The following is an 18,625-nucleotide window of genomic DNA, read 5'->3' as shown; positions in this document are numbered from 1 at the left end:
TGGAAGGCAATTGGGTGCCACTGCAATTTAATCAGATGTTATATGCAACCACGGTAAAGATTGGTTACTACACTTTAGACATCCTGCAGTTTTTGAATAGGCTTTAAGGCCATACCCATCAGTGGTGGTATTTAAATTTTTCTACTACCAGTTCTGTGGGCGTGGCTTGGTAGGCGGCACCTTGATATGAGTGACATCAAGTTGGCCAACCCCACTTAGTCAAATAACCCTACCAGACACACCCATCAAATCACGCCCACAGAACCGGCAGAAAGGGCAGCTCCTACAGCCTATCTCTTTAGGGTCCCCCTCCACCCAGCATCAAAGTACCTTAAAGGGACATCGCGGTCCAGATGCCTCCTAAGCAGCTCTGCTGCAACACTGTCCCTCCGACGCAGCAGACTGTTCACCTGGCCAGGTCTGGCAATGGGGTGTGGCATCGGCAGGCAATAAGGTGTGTGGCTGGAGAAAAGAACAGGGCGTCGACAGAACTTCAGGCCTCTTTTTCACCCTGTAGTTTTTGGTAGTTTTCTGTGCAAGAAGCTTGCAGCCACAGCCTCTTTTCCGGCACAAGAAGCTTCTTTGCCAGTCAGAACTGAGCCGGCAGCAGCCTCTGGAGGCTTCTCATGCCGAAAAAGAGGTGACACTTCCAAACTTCTTGCTCTGAAAACTACAGACTGAAAAAGAGGCCTGAAGAACTACCGTCGCCTCCATCACCACCCTCCTCTTCGTGCCGTCTATGCACACACCTATTGCCTGCTGGGCTTCAGGCAACAACTAGGCGGGTGGGGGTGAGTGGCGACCATGAGGGGGCAACCACAGGTGACATTTGCCAGTTCTGCGAACCAATCCAAATTTCCACTACTAGTTTGCAAAGACCAGTTGAATAGGCCGAATACCACCTCTGATAGCATTACAGATCTCATTATAATAATCTAGCTGGGAGATTACAATATATCGGTAGTAGCAGCCAGAACAGCTCTCATCAAGAAAGGATACAGAAATTGGTCACAGATAAAAGCAACATGCCAAACCCCCATATTGACTTAAACACTTAGGGACCGAATTTATAAAGTGCATACTTGAGAATAATACATCTGTTTGGGATAGGAAATGTCTCCTCAGATACTACCAAACCCTTTGGCTTGTCTAGATTCAATTTCTACCTATTACAGTATTACTCCTCCATTCCATGCGGAAGTGCATCTGACAATAAAACCAACTATGGATAAAAATGAGATATTTATCAAGCAACAGCTAATCTAAGATGGAACACAATGTTATTACATGCTTCTCTGTTCCAACCTGTGCTGCTTTTGTTGCAAAAGGAAACAGATTTTTTAAAAAAAAATGGAAATATAAAAGTAGAATTCACAAATTTACTATTTTTCTGTCAGCCACTCAGTTATGCAAAAATGTCATCATCTGCATTATCTTATTTAACATGTTTGTATCTTAGCCACATCTTTTTGAAGGGTCAAGTGATAGTGCAGCTGCGTGTCCACTAAGCATATTAATTATGCTAGTAAAATGCAATGGTGTATACTGTAATTCCAATAGAAAATTACATAGCCTAACTTATTGTTTTGAAACTTTTCCAAACATCTCAGCCGTTTCCAATTGTCCTTGTGATGCCTGGCTATAAGGTGGAGTCATCCACACAAAGTTTTATTTCCCTTTCAGAATTAGGCAAAAATATGAGATACTTGCATAAAGGGTACACAAAAACAGGTGATCATGTGGTAGGAGGGATGGAGGGAGATTGAGTCTTTGCTGCCATCTAGTAGTCATTAGGTAGAAAAAAATTAGAAAAAATATTTGGACATTATACCTAATTCTTTATGGCAATTGGAGTGGCTTTTTCCAGAATTGGTGACATCTGAATTTTAATCAATTAAAATGCTAATCACTATTATTACGATTAACAAAGAGTTCTTAGGAAAAAACAAGTATAGAACATCCCTATTTTAGAGATGCATTAGGGTCACCCTGACGATCAACTCAATTAAGGCCAGGATAATTTCCTGCCATTTCTGAGACAGGGAAATCATGGTGTAGATGACCCCAACGCTTTTGCATTAAACTCACCAATGCTGTAGTATCGTTTAAGATCAGTTCGCCTAATATCCTTTGGTTGACTGCTTTTTTTCTTTCTTTTCTCATAATCCTCCTTTTCTTCAGAATGTTTGCAGTTTTCTTGAGAACTGTTTGTCTGCTCTAAAATGATTTTGCTCCCATCACTTTTTCCAGTCTGAGTTTTACAAGTGTGAGTTCCACAGGTGTTTGGAGGTGGCATATCTGCATTTTGTTTAGCAAGCTTCTTTTTTTTCAAACTAGAGGAAGAAAGGAAGAAATACAAACACTTAACATATAGGAATAAAGATAACGGTTGAATAATGGCAATTTAATTTTGGTTAATTATCCAGTATTACATACATATTGTTCTTGCTAATTAATCTAATCCCTAATTGGTCACCACAACCTTGTCAAATTGTACTGCTTATGTTCTTATAGTATCAAAAGGCTATTTTTGATTCTACACTACCATATGGTTCTTATGCCAAAATCATTCATTTCAGAAATGTAAAATAGCAAGGATAGCAAGGATAAGAAAATTAATATTCTATTCCTGGTTGGTATTTTATTGCAGCTGAATAACGGATTGGATACACATTACAAAAGGTATTTCAGAATCCATGGGGATACCTGTCTGTGACATTAAAATAATCACATATGTTTCCACGACTAATGAATCAGGGATCTCCCCAAAACAGCCTATACAAAACTGGAAAAACATGCAGCCATTTTCATTAACTTTTAGCAGCTACATGTTCCAAAACACTTTTTCTGAAGCACTTAGTCACTCCAGAGCTGCAATATTTTTATTTGTTTCAAGATCAATAATCAGAAGTGCACGCAACATTCAAGATATGCTTACTTATAAATAAGTAATCCCTCTATTAGTACAAAGTACTATAAGGGGTGGAAGTAGAGTTTTCCAGCAGTACTTCTATGCTATGGAACAGCTGCTCCTTAGAGATTAGACTTGTCTCGACATAAATGATATTTTGGAAGATATAAAAGATAAAGCACATTCAGACAGTTTGCTATAGTTTGACTATCACAATGATGTATTGTGTATTAGCTGTAGTAGTTTTTAGGACTGACTTTATTTTGAATTATGTTTATTTTTAGCCTCCCTTTATTATTATTTTACAAATAACTCAAGGGAGTGAACATATTCTTCTTCCTCCTATTTTTCACACAGCAACCATTATTTGATGCACAATACAAGATCAGAATTCTTATTTCTAGGCCAGCACCTTAATTGCAATATACTACACTAGAGTAAACTGGCTCTCGTATTATTGCATATCATTATGATCATTAGCATAATGGATGCTCTTAAGCTTGTTTCTTTGTTGCCATCTATTTGCCCATATCAACTCAAGGCAGCTTACACAAATATTTTAAAAATCATATAAAAATAAGAATAATAAAATAAAATATTAAAATAATAAAATAACAGCCCACCCATCACTACCATCCAAGCAACAGCGCATATTTATATGAATCATTTCATGGGCTCCATCCTTGTCTGGGTTCCCCTGGCCTATTTACAAAACCATGTCTTCATTGCCTATATAACATACTAGAGATTTTTTTTTAAACTGTTGTAATATTCCATCAAATGTCTTTCATTTCTGCTGGGACAGAAATGTGATGCAGGAAAACATAAAAAAATAAAAACAAATACAGTTTTATCTAAGGACATTCTAAATATGGCTTATCTGCTGTCAGAAACTTGGATAACATATAAAATCTGTAGGAACTTCCAACTTTGAAAATAAAGTAAATTTTGGCCTCCAGTGCAAATATATGAAAAGAAAGAAATATAGTTCCCGATCCTTAATTGATTGTTCATATTTTTTGCAATCTTAATGAGAGATAGAAGAAAGATGGTCCATACTTGGTATTTTAAATTTTTCTAGGATAATTTTTTAATATTCTTCACTTTTGTTCCTGCATTATTTGTGTTTTTTACATGCAATGCCACTATATTTTTTCAGCAACAGTAATGACAGATTTCCATTCTGTTTCTACTAATATCCTATGACTAAATAGCCAGTACAAATATGTGACATTTAACCTCCACTGCCTATTGACACTAAGAACAAATGAAAGAAAATAATCTGCTTGAAGGGAAAAACAGATCTTTATTATTTATAGGGCAGTGAAAGCGAACCTATGGCACGCGTGCCACAGCTACCACACAGAGCCATATCTGAGGACACACAAGGCATTGCCCTCTGTCAGCTGATTTTTGGCCTTCTTTTTGCTCTCCCCAGGCTTCAGGAAAGCCTCCTGAATGCTGGGAATGGTTAAAAATGGCCCAACGGGCCCAATGGAAGTTCGTAGTCTTTTCTGAACCTTAGAGACTACAGAAAACAGCCCAATGGGCCAAATAGAAGTTTCTGAATCTCTGGTTGGCCCGTTGGGCTGTTTTTCAGCATCCCTAGGCTTCAGGAGGTTTTTCTAAACCAGTCCGACAGGCTTACCGGAAGTCAGGAGGCTTCAGTGAGGCCTGTGCGCATATGTGGGGGCGGGGGCAGCAGGAGGCTGTGCAGAGGGGTAGCGGGGGGGGGGGGGTTATATGCATGCACGGGAGGGCATTGCATTATGGGTATGGGCATGTGCATGCACATTATCGCATATATCCGCATCCTTTTGGCACCTGAGCCCAAAAAGGTTTGCCATCACTGACATAGGGTATTTGTATTGCATCCATTCCTATTAACACAGGGGTGTCAAACTCGTGGCCTGCAGGCCGAATGCATCGCATGCTGGTTCCGCCACTGCCTGATTTAGCGAAGTGGGAAAAGTTCCCGATATGTCACATGATGACGTGGTGACACAAGTTTGACACCCCTGCTTTAACACATTTCAGCAGCTTATAGAGATCTAATAAAACAGCACAAATACAATTAAAACAATCATTAAAACAACAAGTCAATACATTTTAGAACAATTAAATACATTTAGAACAATTAAAAAACACATAAAACAGGTAAAACAACTGAACCAATTCATAAACATGGATGTCTGAGTTGTTGCCTGAACTGTAATAAGAAGGGAGTTTCCTTAACTCTATAGCAATTTATTCAACATGATCACTGAGGTTGGAGATCAAGCCATAGTTGTCAGAGCTATCTGTGAAGGATATTCTTCAATCAATAACATTTTACCATTAATCATATTTAAATGTAAATATAGTTTAATGTGTCAAACTGCTGCATATCATTTTGGGGCATTTCTGGAGAAAAAAAATTAACACCAAAATTCATTGTTCATAAATTACAAAAGCAAGTTGAAACCTATTAAAATTTTAGCAGTTATATTTCTTCCAAATGGAAATTTGCGTAAATACCAAATAGTGTTTATGGGGACATAGCCAGATATTTCTAAGCATATTTAACCAAAACACAATAAGCATGATGACATGGAAACAAATGTTTTGATAAAACATTATCACCCACTGATTTGTATAACAGAGGTTTTTCCCAGTTAATGCTGTATCGCTTAATGAAACAAATTAATATTCTATTAATATTCTAAATCATGTGAAAAAAATTATCCATAGAGCTATTTTAATTTCTGAATGTTTGATATGGACAATAATAATAACAGCAATTGTAATAATATAGTATGGAATTATTAACTCTAAAATAGAATTTATAGGATTAGAACATTTGACTCCAAGCGTGACCATTTCTGTTTATAAAACAGATGCAAATCTCTTGCAAAATCATGTTAAGCACTGATAAATGCTTGGGGAACTAAACAATAATTTGCTTTGTGTGTTGCCCAATTTTGTAAAGATGACCTGTCTTTTTTATTATTTTTATTTTTATTAATTAAACTTATATCCCGTCCAACTCCCGAGGAACTCTGGGTGGCTTACAACAAAAAAATTAAACATCAAAAACTATTAAAAACAATTTAAAAAAAACATGCATCCCTTTTTTGTGGCCGGATCCTAGAGATAACCCACCCAATCAATGTCACCATGCCTGCCAGCAGAGCCAGATCTTTAAGGCTTTCCAGATGGCCAGTAGGGTGGGGACAGTGCGAATCTCAGTGGCTAGATGGTTCCAGAGACCCAGTGCCGCCACAGAGAAGGCCCTTCTCCGCGGCCCTGCCAACTGACATTGCTTAGCCGCCGGGACCTGGAGAAGGCCAACCCTGTGGGCTCTTATCAGTCATTTTGCATTACTGGACAGCAATAACATACCCTCTTACCTCAATAAACCTAATGGAACTTATTTTAGAAAAGTAATAAAAGAGACTAATAATGCAGTTTTGAATCCATCACACTGCTATTAAAATAAAATAAATGTGGAGCAACTGGACTCTACATTCAATGGCCTCAATAGGCCATATACATATACATTAAAGCAGGGGTCTCCAAACCCGGCCATGTTATGACTTGTGGACTTCAACTCCCAGAATTCCCCAGCCAGATTTGCTGGCTGGGGAATTCTGGGAGTTGAAGTCCACAAGTCTTAACATGGCCGATTTTGGAGACCCCTGCATTAAAGGAAAGAAACTTCATTATATTATATAGACATAAGATATCACAGACAAAACCCTGCCTGACACTTTTTCCAGCAACCCAAGTTAGAGCATCATGATAGGCAAAACAGAAGGTGGGGAGGTGGGGAGAGAGAGAGAAATGAACATTCATACTTAAGAGTCAACTGCCTTACCGGGCAAAGTAGCTTTGCTTTCGTTCTTTTTTTTCTTCTTTGGTCTCCATAGCGACCAGTAAAAAAAAGGTACAAGAAAAAGGGGCAAAGGCTTCCAGCTAGCGCCTCATCTCCAGGCAGAGTCCCTGCATTAAGGGAGGGGAGGGGAGAAAAAGTCCATAAACTGATCTGTTGGCAACATCTCCTTTATTTGCAAAGTTACAGCACAGTCTCGTAGCAAGTACATTTTAACCTGGGAAAGCCAGTCACATGTCAAAGAACTTACTGTACCCAAAACAAAAACAAAAAAAGAAAAAAAGAAAGAAAAGGGAGAAAGCGAAAAAAGTGGAAGAAAAACAACTGCCAGGGCTCTTTGCATGGAAATAAAAGTTGTTATCGCTACTCCAGGGGTCTCCAACCTTGGCAACTTTAAGAATCATGGACTTCAACTCCCAGAATTCCTCAGGCAATTTTACTGGATGAGGAATTCTGGGTATTGAAGTCCACGAGTTTTAAAAGTTGCCAAGGTTGGGGACCCCTGCTCTAGTCTAAACCCAAGAGATACATAGGAGCTTCTTTTATGAAGGCATCTGTGAAATCTGGTATCAAATGAATGCAAGGCTTCTGATTTTAAAGGTACTTTACAAGGACTTCATTCCAGGTTCCTCAACAATTAATTACCTCAGCAATTACACAGCATGGTTACTCAGGAATCTTCTTTATCTTGACAATTTATTAGGTACTCTGCAGCTACTAATCCTCAGGAACATATTGGAGTTTAGTCATAAAATTCATATTGTATGTGATCATTGGAAAGAAGAAATGCTGTGGGAGTTTTGTGGGGGCTTGATGTTTCTATTTGCCTATTGTATTTTGACACTTGTCTCCCTCCCCCCACAAAAGAACAGTTATAATGGAAAAGGTCTGCTCTTCCAGCTGGAGCCTTTGTGTTTCCAATCATTAGCATACTAAATTTAAAAGAAAAATAAATAAATTAAACCAGGACACAATTAAGAGTGGCTATACAGGTGGTCCTCGACTTACAACGGTTCATTTAGTGACCGTTCAAAGTTATAATGGCACTGAAAAATGTGACACGTGCCAAGGTCATGCCATTCCACTTTTATGGCCTCCTGTCAAGCAAAATCAATGGGAAAGTCAGAGTCAGTTAACAACCAAGTTACTAACTTATCAACTGCAGTGATTCACTTAACAACTGTGGCAAAAAAAAGATCGTAAAATGGGGCAGAACTCACTTAACAAATGTCTGACCTAACAACAGAACAGTTCAGCTCAAAGTTTAGCCACCTTCATTCTGAAAAAGCAAAAGTGGTTAAATTGCCTGATTCCAAAAAAAATTTAAGGTAGTATCTTCATTTGACCAACTACGATTTTGCAAAACAGTAAATTGCCTTATATATATAAAAAAAATGAAAAGCAAGATTTATTTCCTTGACTGCCATCATAGCAGATTCATGATAGTACCCCAAAAAAAAACAGGTTTGGAGATTCATCTGGAAGCTGAAAAACTGATAGAAACAACTAAAACGGTTAAATTATTATTTCCAAAGCTGAAATACAAAAAAGTAATAATAATGTTTTTCTTTTCAAATAAAATTTTGTTTTCTGAAAATTGTGGTACAGCTGGTTACTGTCCCAAATCCCACATAGGAAGCTGAAAAAGGTCTTTCTTTGTGAAGTTTCTTATCGTTTTTCAGTTACACATGAGAGATTTGAGGATTCTGCAAATTCAGTAACTGACTGTATGGACTGCCCAAATTCTTATGGGCCTTTTATCCAATCAGTAATTGTGCAATCAGCAAAGGCATTACATCAGTTTCAAGCAAACAAAGGTTTTTTTAGAATAGAATAGAATTCTTTATTGGCCAAGTGTGATTGGACACACAAGGAATTCGTTCTTTAGTGCAGGGGTCTCCAACCGCCGGTCCGCGGACCGGGACCGGGCCGTTGGGGGTTTTCAGCCGGTCCGCGGCGCCAGGGCCCCCTCGGCCTTTCCGCGCTGCCCACCGCCCGCCCGATTTGCCCCCTCTGCTCCTCTGCCACCTCCTGCCTTTCACCGCAGCTCCTCCCGCACCCGGAACGCACGCCCTGCCCGCCTCACATTTGCCGAGAGGACTTTCGCCCCGGGCTCTCAGCAAGGGGGCTGCATGAGAGGCGGGGCCGGCGGAAGGTGATATTTAATGTCGGGGGCGCACGGGCGGTTTTGCGCGCGCTCCCTATCTCCCTGCTAGCCCACTCGGAATACTGTATTCAAAATAAGAAAAGCCTTCGCCGGCAAAGGCTTTTCTTATTTTGAATACGTATTCCGAGTGGGCTAGCAGGGAGATAGGGAGCGCGCGCAAAACCGCCCGTGCGCCCCCGACATTGAATATCACCTTCCGCCGGCCCCGCCTCTCATGCAAACCCCCTTGCTGAGAGCCCGGGGCGAAAGTCCTCTCGGCAAATGTGAGGCGGGCAGGGCATGCGCGCGTCACCGCTGAGAAGAACGGAGAGAGAACGAGAGTGAGTGAAAGCAACAGACAGCAAGATAGAGAGAAAGTGAGAAAGAGAGAGTGAGAGAAAGGGGGGGAGAGAAAGAGATAGCAAGAGAGAGAGAACAAGAGAGAGAAAGAGCGTGAGAAACAAAACAAGAGAGAAAGAGTGAGAGAGAAAGCAAAAGAGACAGAAAGAAAATAAGAGAGAGAAAGTGAGAAGAAGAGAGAGAAAGAGGGGGAGAGAGAGAGAAAGAGAGAGGGGGGAGAGAGAGAAAGAGAGGGAGAAAGAGAGGGAAAGGGGGGAGAGATAGCAAGAGAGGGAGAGAGAAAGAGAGAGGGAAAGGGGGAGAGAGGGGGGAGAGAAAGAGGAGATAAAGGAAGAGGAGAGAGAGAAAGGAAGAGAAAGAAAGAAAGAAAGAGGGATAGAAAGAGAGAGAGAGTGAGAGATGCTCAGTGAGCCTTTCTTTGAAGTTGCCTTTCTTTCTTTCTTTCTTTCTTTCTTTCTTTCTCTTTCTTTCTTTCTTTCTTGCTCTTTTTCTTTCTCTCTTTTACCTTTCCTTCCTCTATTTCTTTTCTTTCTCCTTCCTACCTTCTTCCCTCCCTCCCTCCAGTCCTTCCTCTCTTACTCTCCCCTTTCATAAGTTTCCTTGCTTCCTTCCTCTGTTCCTGTCCCTTCCCTCTTTCCTTCTTTCTTCCTTCCTTCCTTCCTTTCCTCCCTTCCTTTCCTCCCTCCATTTCTTGCTTTCCTTTTCCTTCCTCCCTTCTTTCCTCCCTCATTCCCTTCTTTCACTCCTTCCTCTCTTACTCTCCCCTTTCACACCTTTCTTTGCTTCTTTGCACCCTTCTTCTGTTCCTGTACCTTCCCTCTTTCCTTCCTTCCTTCCCACCCTCCGTCCATTCATTCACCCATTCCTCTCTTGATCGCCCCTTTTACGGCGCCGCTGACAGCTAGCTCCCCCCCCCCCCACCGGGCCATGGAAAACTGGTCTAGCTGAAAGCCGGTCCCTGGTGCAAAAAAGGTTGGGGACCTCTGCTTTAGTGCATATGCTCTCAGTGTACATAAAAGAAAAAGATACATTTGTCATGAATCATGAGGCACAACACTTAATGACTGTCATAAGGTGTAAATAAGCAAACAGGAAACAATCGATATTAATATAAATCGTAAGGATACAAGCAACAAGTTACAGTCATAAGTGGGAGGAGATGGGTGATAGGAACAAGGAGAGACTAATAGTAATAGTAATGCAGCCTTAGTGAATAATTTGACAAATCTGCTATTATTAACCTGCAGTTTAAGAAAAATATAGTAGTTGTCTCAAATGAAGGGAGCAGGGAAATACTCTGTGATAAGCAACAATAAGAGTACAGTGAACCCTCGATCATCGCGAGGGTTCCGTTCCAGGACCCCACGCGATGATCGATTTTTAGCGAAGTAGCGGTGCGGAAGTAAAAACACCATCTGCGCTTGCGCAGATGGTGTTTTTGCTTCCACTGCCACCCGCCCTTCGCCCGCCCACCCCGTTGCTCGCGCCCGCCCACCCCGTTGCTCACGCTGTTGCTGGGGCCGCTTCCCAGCTGGGGAGCCGAGCTAGGGAGTCCCGACCGCGCGCGCGTTGCTGGGGAAAGCGCGCGCGCTTGGGGAATCCCTAGCTCCGCTCCCCAGCTGGGAAGCGGAGCTAGGGATTCCCCAAGCGCGCGCGCTTTCCCCAGCAACGCGCGCGCGGTCGGGACTCCCTAGCTCGGCTCCCCAGCTGGGGAGCGGAGCTGCGATGTCCCCAAGCGCGCGGGCACCGCCCGCCCGCCCACGCTGTTGCTGGGGCCGCTTCCCAGCTGGGGAGCCGAGCTGGGGTGTCCCGACCGCGCGCGCGTTGCTGGGGAAAGCGCGCGCGCTTGGGGAATCCCTAGCTCCGCTCCCCAGCTGGGAAGCGGAGCTAGGGATTCCCCAAGCGTGCGCGCTTTCCCCAGCAACGCGCGCGCGGTCGGGACTCCCTAGCTCGGCTCCCCAGCTGGGGAGCGGAGCAGCGATGTCCCCAAGCGCGCGGGCACCGCCCGCCCGCCCACGCTGTTGCTGGGGCCGCTTCCCAGCTGGGGAGCCGAGCTAGGGAGTCCCGACCGCGCGCGCGTTGCTGGGGAAAGCGCGCGCGCTTGGGGAATCCCTAGCTCCGCTCCCCAGCTGGGAAGCGGAGCTAGGGATTCCCCAAGCGTGCGCGCTTTCCCCAGCAACGCGCGCGCGGTCGGGACTCCCTAGCTCGGCTCCCCAGCTGGGGAGCGGAGCAGCGATGTCCCCAAGCGCGCGGGCACCACCCGCCCGCCCACGCTGTTGCTGGGGCCGCTTCCCAGCTGGGGAGCCGAGCTAGGGAGTCCCGACCGCGCGCGCGTTGCTGGGGAAAGCGCGCGCGCTTGGGGAATCCCTAGCTCCGCTCCCCAGCTGGGAAGCAGAGCTAGGGATTCCCCAAGCGCGCGCGCTTTCCCCAGCAACGCGCGCGCGGTCGGGACTCCCTAGCTCGGCTCCCCAGCTGGGGAGCGGAGCTGCGATGTCCCCAAGCGCGCGGGCACCGCCCGCCCGCCCACGCTGTTGCTGGGGCCGCTTCCCAGCTGGGGAGCCGAGCTGGGGTGTCCCCGCGCGTGCCGCCCGCCCGCCCACGCCGTTGCTCGCGCCGCCGCTGGGGTCTTACGGGGGCAAGAGGGGGAAGACCCAGGGAAGCCTCTGCCCGGCGGGGAAACTCCACCATCTACGCATGCGTGGAAGGGCACGCATGCGCAGATGGTGGAGTTTACTTCCGGGTTGAAAACTCGCGAAATAGCCCTTTCGCGATCCTTGAGGACGCGAAACTCGAGGGTTCACTGTACACCACAACTGATCAATTTCTTTCTCCAGGCAGAACAGCCATCTAATTAAGACTGGATCCTCATGAAAAACTGCTAGGCTAATGAGAAGTCAAGGAGTAAGCATAGCCTGGAAACTTTGTGGAGTTTGTTAGGCAATTACTTTGAGAAAAGACAAAAATGTTGCTATTTCTCAATGCTACAATTGAAGTGATTTGTCTTGAAGGTAAGAAAAAGTCAAGGAGGCAAACAGACAAAGCCCTGAAAAAACACAGAGAACTGAACCCAACTTAATATATCTTTTGGCTTACTTTTTTTTTTTTTGCAAGATGTTTTGATGGGAAAATCCTAATTCAATGAACTGTGTACTATTCATGTGTGAAAATAAATCAATCATCAGGATTGTCAAACTCGTGTCATCACGTTGTCGTCACATAACATATCATGACTTTTCCCTCTTCCTAAAATGGGGGTGGACAGTATGTGATGCATCCGGACCATGGGCCATGAGTTTGATACCCCTGCTCTAGATTTTATGTTCTACACTGATAATTAATCACTAAGGATTGTGCACTGATGATGTTACCTGGTTTGGTAATGAAATGCAAGGGGGAAAAAATCAAGATCAGAAAGCATCAAGGATCTCATAGTTTTATGTTATTTTATTTTTTTCTTCATTTTTAATTTAAAAAAACTAATACATTGCCTTTTTTCTCACCAACATGAACTCAGATTGACATAATTACAAAAAAATAATAACACGGACCATGTTAGCATAATTCTAAATCAACCTAAATCAATTGTAAAGGGAACATACTGTTACAACAACTTTGTTAATAATAACTAATCAGGAAGGTGTAATCCATAGTATAATTTGCTTCTTTTTAACAGGAAAGTTATTTTCACATTTAAAAATATATCTGAGAGGTCCTTGGTGCTCTATGAGCATGAGATTAATAAACAGCTTGCATTAGAAGTATGTTCTGCACTGATGATTCTGCACTATGGATAGGTAATTCCATGTACTCATGTCAGAAGCATCAAGATGCTTCTGTGTTGAAGGGGTTAACCAATCACATCAGAGTTGCCTGGAGGGAGTTTCAGTCCCAAAGCGGTCCCAGCAATTGGGACCAGAATTCCCACCACTAAGCAAGGCAGTTGATAAGTGCATCATGTCTAATTTTACATCCTTTTTTGCCACGGTTGTTAGGTGAAACACTGCAGCTGTTAAGTAAATCATACAGTCATTAATTGAATCTGACTTTATTTATTTATTTATTTATTTATTTACTTACTTACTTACTTACTTACTTACTTACTTACTTACTTACTTATTGGATTTGTATGCCGCCCCTCTCCAGAGACTCGCAAGGGCTCCCCAACTCCCCCCTGGTTAAGAAGGAAGCGGGTTACCCTAAACAGAGCGGCCGGGTGGGATTCCGCTGATGCAATCAAGGTGGCATGATACGCGCATCTTGCCGCCTTGAGCGCCACTTTGTAAGTCATAATATGAGCTCTTACAAGTGTTCGACTTTGCTTGTCAAAAGCCAGATAAGAAGGTCACAAATGGTAATCACATGGTTCTAGGATGTTGAAATCATCATAAATGCATGCCGGTTGCCAAGCAACAGAATTTTTATCATATGACCATGGGGGAAGGCTGTAGTGCTCCTAAGTGTGAGAACTGGTCATAAGTCACTACAGGCAGTCTTCAACCTACAACCACAATTGACCCCAAAATTTCTGTTGCTAAGCCAAGCATTTGTTATGTGAGCTTTGTTACAATGTTCTTGCTACAGTTGTTCACTGCTGTTATTAGTAACATGGTTGTTTAAATGAATCTGGCTTTCCCATTGAATTTGCATGTCAGAAGGTTACAAAAGCAGATCCCATGACCCCGGGACATTTCATCTATCCTAAATATGAATCAGCTGCCAAGTGTCTGAATTTTGATCATGTGGACGCTACAATGATTGTACGTGTGAAAAACAGTCATAAGTCACTGTTTTCAGTGCCATTGTAATTTGGATTGGTCACTAAATCTATTGAGTCCTCGGAGAGGGGCGGCATAGAAATCCAATAAATGAATGAATGAATGAATGAATGAATGAATGAATGAATGAATGAATGAATAAATAAATAAATAAATAAATAAATAAGCTGTTGAAAGTCAAGCGCTTCCTGTATTTTCAGTGTCATTGTAACTTCAAACAGTTGTTAACAAATGGTTGTAAGTCAAGGACTATCTGCACAGATCTAAAACTGAGATCAGTGACTCAACACAAGGTGAGCAGCAAACACACAAGTTAAACAATTACAGATTTCAAGAATGTGACACTGATTGAAAATGTCATATTGTTAAGCAATCCCTATTTCTTTGACCCCTGAAATACAGGCAGAACATGGCAAGCATTCGTGTTGTTAGTTAAATGGTCATGGTTCAATAATAAATGTAATTGCAACAACACTATTTCACAATTTATTATCATTATCCTTATGATTTATATTAATATTGTTTCCTGATTGCTTATTTGTCCCCTATGACAATCATTATGTGTTGTACTTCATGATTCTTGACAAAGGGGCGGAGAGGGGCGGCATACAAATCTAAATAATAAATAAATAAATAAATTTCCATTCAACTGTTGGACCTGTACCTTCCCTGGATAAAGCAGATCCAGCCACTAATACACATACTCAAATCTGGCTACTGTAATACTGGTCACTGTTTTTGAAAAGAGTAAAAAAAAATATTTTATTTTTATTTTTCTATTTTTTTATTTCATCAGGGATTTATTAGATAACAGATATAAGTATAACCATAATTATGAATACATGAAATGGATATGAATAAAAGGGAGCATTAGGACAGGGAATTATAGGTAGGCTGGTGTGTATATACACATCCCTTAAAGATCTCTTAAGAATGGGGTGAGGGGTAATGTCCGATATGCAGTGCGGGTTCCAGACAGATGAGCTGAGAATTGGTCTAGCAATACCAGAGAACAAGCTACATAAGATTAGGTTAACAACTTTTAATGTCTTTTTGGCAATGCTGTTACAGTGAATCCTGGCACTTGGATGAGTAATTCAAGATCCTTGACAGAGTGAGGTCTATGAGGTCATATCCACCCTGATTAAATTTTGTATTCTGATTTTTATTTTTTTATTTTTTTGCCAATATGTAAGACAGAGCACTTGTTGGTTGAAATTTGGAGTTACCAAATCATGCATGGCACATTGATCTAATTATTCCAGTATGTTCTAATTGCACTTTTTCTACTTTAATGCACTGCTATGTAGGAAGCTGTTCAATTGTGAATGATCCTTCAACTTCATTCAGGACAAACAGAGATAACAGAATACAAGATTCAACAGTAAGCTGGCTACTTTCTTGAGACTCAATTTTAGAAATCCTTCCTAGGAACATTGAACAGACTCCCTAAACTTTAGACATTATCTTTAGAAAATGTTTTCTTACTTCAACAAGCTTTCAGCTTGCTTCTTTTTATATTGCTTATTGCATTTTAAATGGATATTATTGTATTGTTAATTCAGGGACAGCAAACAGCCAATGAGTATTTTTATAAATAAAAGGTTATCTTTGTCAGCTTCACTGCACCCAGCTATCCGCTTGTAAAACCATTAAACAGAAAAGGGAACACAATCTGTTTCTCAACATATTTTTGTTAACAGCACTTGCAGATGGCATTGTTTCCACTGATCCAATCTCTCCAAAAAGTCTTGAAATCAGCTGTGTGATTGTTTTTACTCTTGTTGACTTGAAAAGGCAATCAGTGCTCCTTACAGCTGACTGGTAGAAACAAGAAAATCAGTAGCAACTTAAGCTACAGCACCTTCAGAAGTAAGAAAAATCTCCTTGTTCCATTCTTCACAGAAAAGTTGAAAAATAGCTATGCAATCATAGTCCATGTTCTGGATATGCCATATGCTTTTTATCAGGCTATTTTTAAAACAATGAATAAAAACAATTGGAATTGAACTGAAAGCTGCCAGGTTGTCAAGACTTGAATATGGCTGCGTACAAATTTCCAACAAAAGAGCTGTAATAATGGCATGTCTCCACAATTTTGTGAACAGATGCTCAACCCATGATTGCAGGATGTAGGGTATGTCCTGCCTCTATCTGTCTGTTGAAGGAGGAAATAATGGTTCACTTAACCCCCAGAGGGAAGAGGGAAGAGTATGCTGTTTATGTAAACAGTAAAGATCAGGCTTGGTATCATAATTGTGTTTTGATGTTTAGATGGCATGTGAAATTGACTTGATGGATTAAGATCAGTTTTTCTAAAAAGAGTGCATGTGAAAGCAGGGCACTGGATAAGAGAAATAATACCCACACTTCAGAGTTTTCATTATGAGCTGCATGCAACTGAGTCCAAAGAGGATTGGCTCAACAGTACAAGGGAGACCCCCATTTGATGAGTACAACTATGCTGATGCCACATCATTGCAAAATCCATATAATTTCCCAATATAAACCTTTTTTAGGTATAGGTTGAATACAGGGAAATTGGGTAACGTACAAAGGGAGGCCTCCTTACTATAATGTATCCTGTCAAGAAATATTTTTAGGCCAAGAATATATACAGTATATATGGCCTTTTTAAAAAGTTCCAACTGGTTCCCAAGAGAAAAGGCAATGTTTTATTCAGCTCATTCAGTGTATAAAGTAGATAACTGTAAAGAATACTCACAACCGCTCCTTGTACTACACACTGCTGTTGCAATGCATCTCTGTTTGGTACTAATCTCAACTTGACATGAGGGAATATGAGAAAAAAGAATTAAGAACAAGACAAATATTATTTAGAACATTTTGTAGATTCCCACCAGAAAGACACTCAGGGCCACAAAGGGTGTATGGTACAGATGCAACCCTTGCAGCAATGTTGTGTATGATCACTAACATTACACAGTCATTCTGCACAACTTTGGCCAGCCCTAAAGAATACTTCTACATGATAGTAGCAATCTACCTGACATTTACAAACCCGCATTACAGATTGAAAATAGACCTTGTCTAGATGGACTGAAGCATCAGTCTAGTATAATTATGAAGCCAACAATTACTGGTTTAACCAAAGCTATAGAATAAGCCACAACCAACTGTATCAGCGTATGTTAAGGTATAGTTTACAACTCATAACCTTGGTTTACACATTAAGTTAAGAAAACTGTATTACGGCTTTGCAGGTGACATGAACCCAGCTTTGTGAACTGGGAATGGATATGCAAGTCAAACTTCACATATACAGATGAGTTCCCAATTCTTTTTCATGTACCAGAAGATTTACATGAATTAATAAGTGAACTGTACTTTGCAAGCATGGCGAATGGACTCATATGACATTCTAAATGGAAAACACATCAAAAAGTTTTAATGTGTTTTGAAAACGTTGCTTTTTCTCATCATCCACTGTATAAGAACCAATATAAGCAAGTTCTTTTCTCCCAGACCCTTTTCACCAAGGAATTACTTTTTCTCAAAAACAAAAATCAATAATTACTAAAACCATAAAAAACATGTACAAAAGATAGATATGACAGCACTGAAACAATAATAATGACAAATTAAAAGTTGTTTTATGAATCATGACTGAACAAGAGGAAAATGTGTACAAGTCTGAAACTATCTGGTTTTGTTCTTACAGCGCTAAAAAAAAAATACAGCTGTGCCCTTACATAATACAGTTAGTTATAAACTGCACCATCAATTTCATTTTTCCACCTCTATGCCTTTCAAATGGACTGCAGCTTTAAATCTCAGAATTTCCAGTTCTATCTGGACTGTTAAAATTATGACAATGGAACGGCTCAACCCTAAACTTAAACAGATCAGTTTCTTCCTTTTTTTTCAGTGCCTTCCCACTATTCTATTACTAGTTATCTTATCTGGAAGTGTACAAAACACATTCTTTAAATGAGCAAGATCCAAAGCTAAATCCTGAGTTCTTACAAGGAAGTACCTATCAAAATTAGTGGCACAGAACGATGTTGTTCCAACTACAGTTCATAATTTCTTTGATTACTGACTTTGCAGGCTGAAGCTAACAGGACTTGAAAACAGATCCACTTTCATATCAATCTTCTAATAAATACACCAATGTCTTCTTTTGTGATTATGGTCTTTACTGATTTTTCCCCCCTTGAATAATATGTGTCCATTAGTATTCATGCATCGTCTGTGCTTAACAATAATTCTGACAGCAATTGTTCAAAGATGCTGACTTGATATTCTTGAAACTGACGTCCAACAGATCTGGAGGCCGTCATGGTTAAAGAAGCAAAATAAGACTATGGTTTGCTTGGGATTTAGTTTGGGAAAGATTTTTGGGATATCCACAGCATTTATCTTTGACTCGTTAGAGACGCCATATCAGTTATCCTGACTTCATGGCTACAGGTGTTTTGAATGTTCTGAAAATGTTCTTCTAAGATAAATCTGAAACACTGCACAGCCTTGTAAAATAATATAGTATAAATATAAATATAAATACAGAATACTACGAGACAATCTTGCATATATAGATT

General features: G+C 41.1%; 1 protein-coding gene across 1 annotated transcript in view; it reads right to left on the bottom strand.

Moving 5' to 3' along the window:
• LOC139157089 (nuclear receptor coactivator 7-like) overlaps positions 1–18,625 on the bottom strand; it is a 57,218-nt gene that overhangs the window by 30,669 nt on the left and 7,924 nt on the right. The window contains exons 2-4 of the mRNA XM_070733458.1: positions 16,789–16,848; positions 6,768–6,892; positions 2,089–2,333 (exon numbers count right to left, since the gene is read on the bottom strand). Of these exons, the coding sequence (XP_070589559.1) occupies positions 2,089–2,333; positions 6,768–6,817 (295 nt within the window). The 5' untranslated portion in view covers positions 6,818–6,892; positions 16,789–16,848. The remainder of the gene's footprint in view (positions 1–2,088; positions 2,334–6,767; positions 6,893–16,788; positions 16,849–18,625) is intronic.

This window comes from Erythrolamprus reginae, chromosome 1, assembly GCF_031021105.1.
Source record: "Erythrolamprus reginae isolate rEryReg1 chromosome 1, rEryReg1.hap1, whole genome shotgun sequence".
Lineage (NCBI taxonomy): Eukaryota > Metazoa > Chordata > Lepidosauria > Squamata > Dipsadidae > Erythrolamprus > Erythrolamprus reginae.
This window is presented reverse-complemented; position numbering and strand designations above follow the sequence as displayed.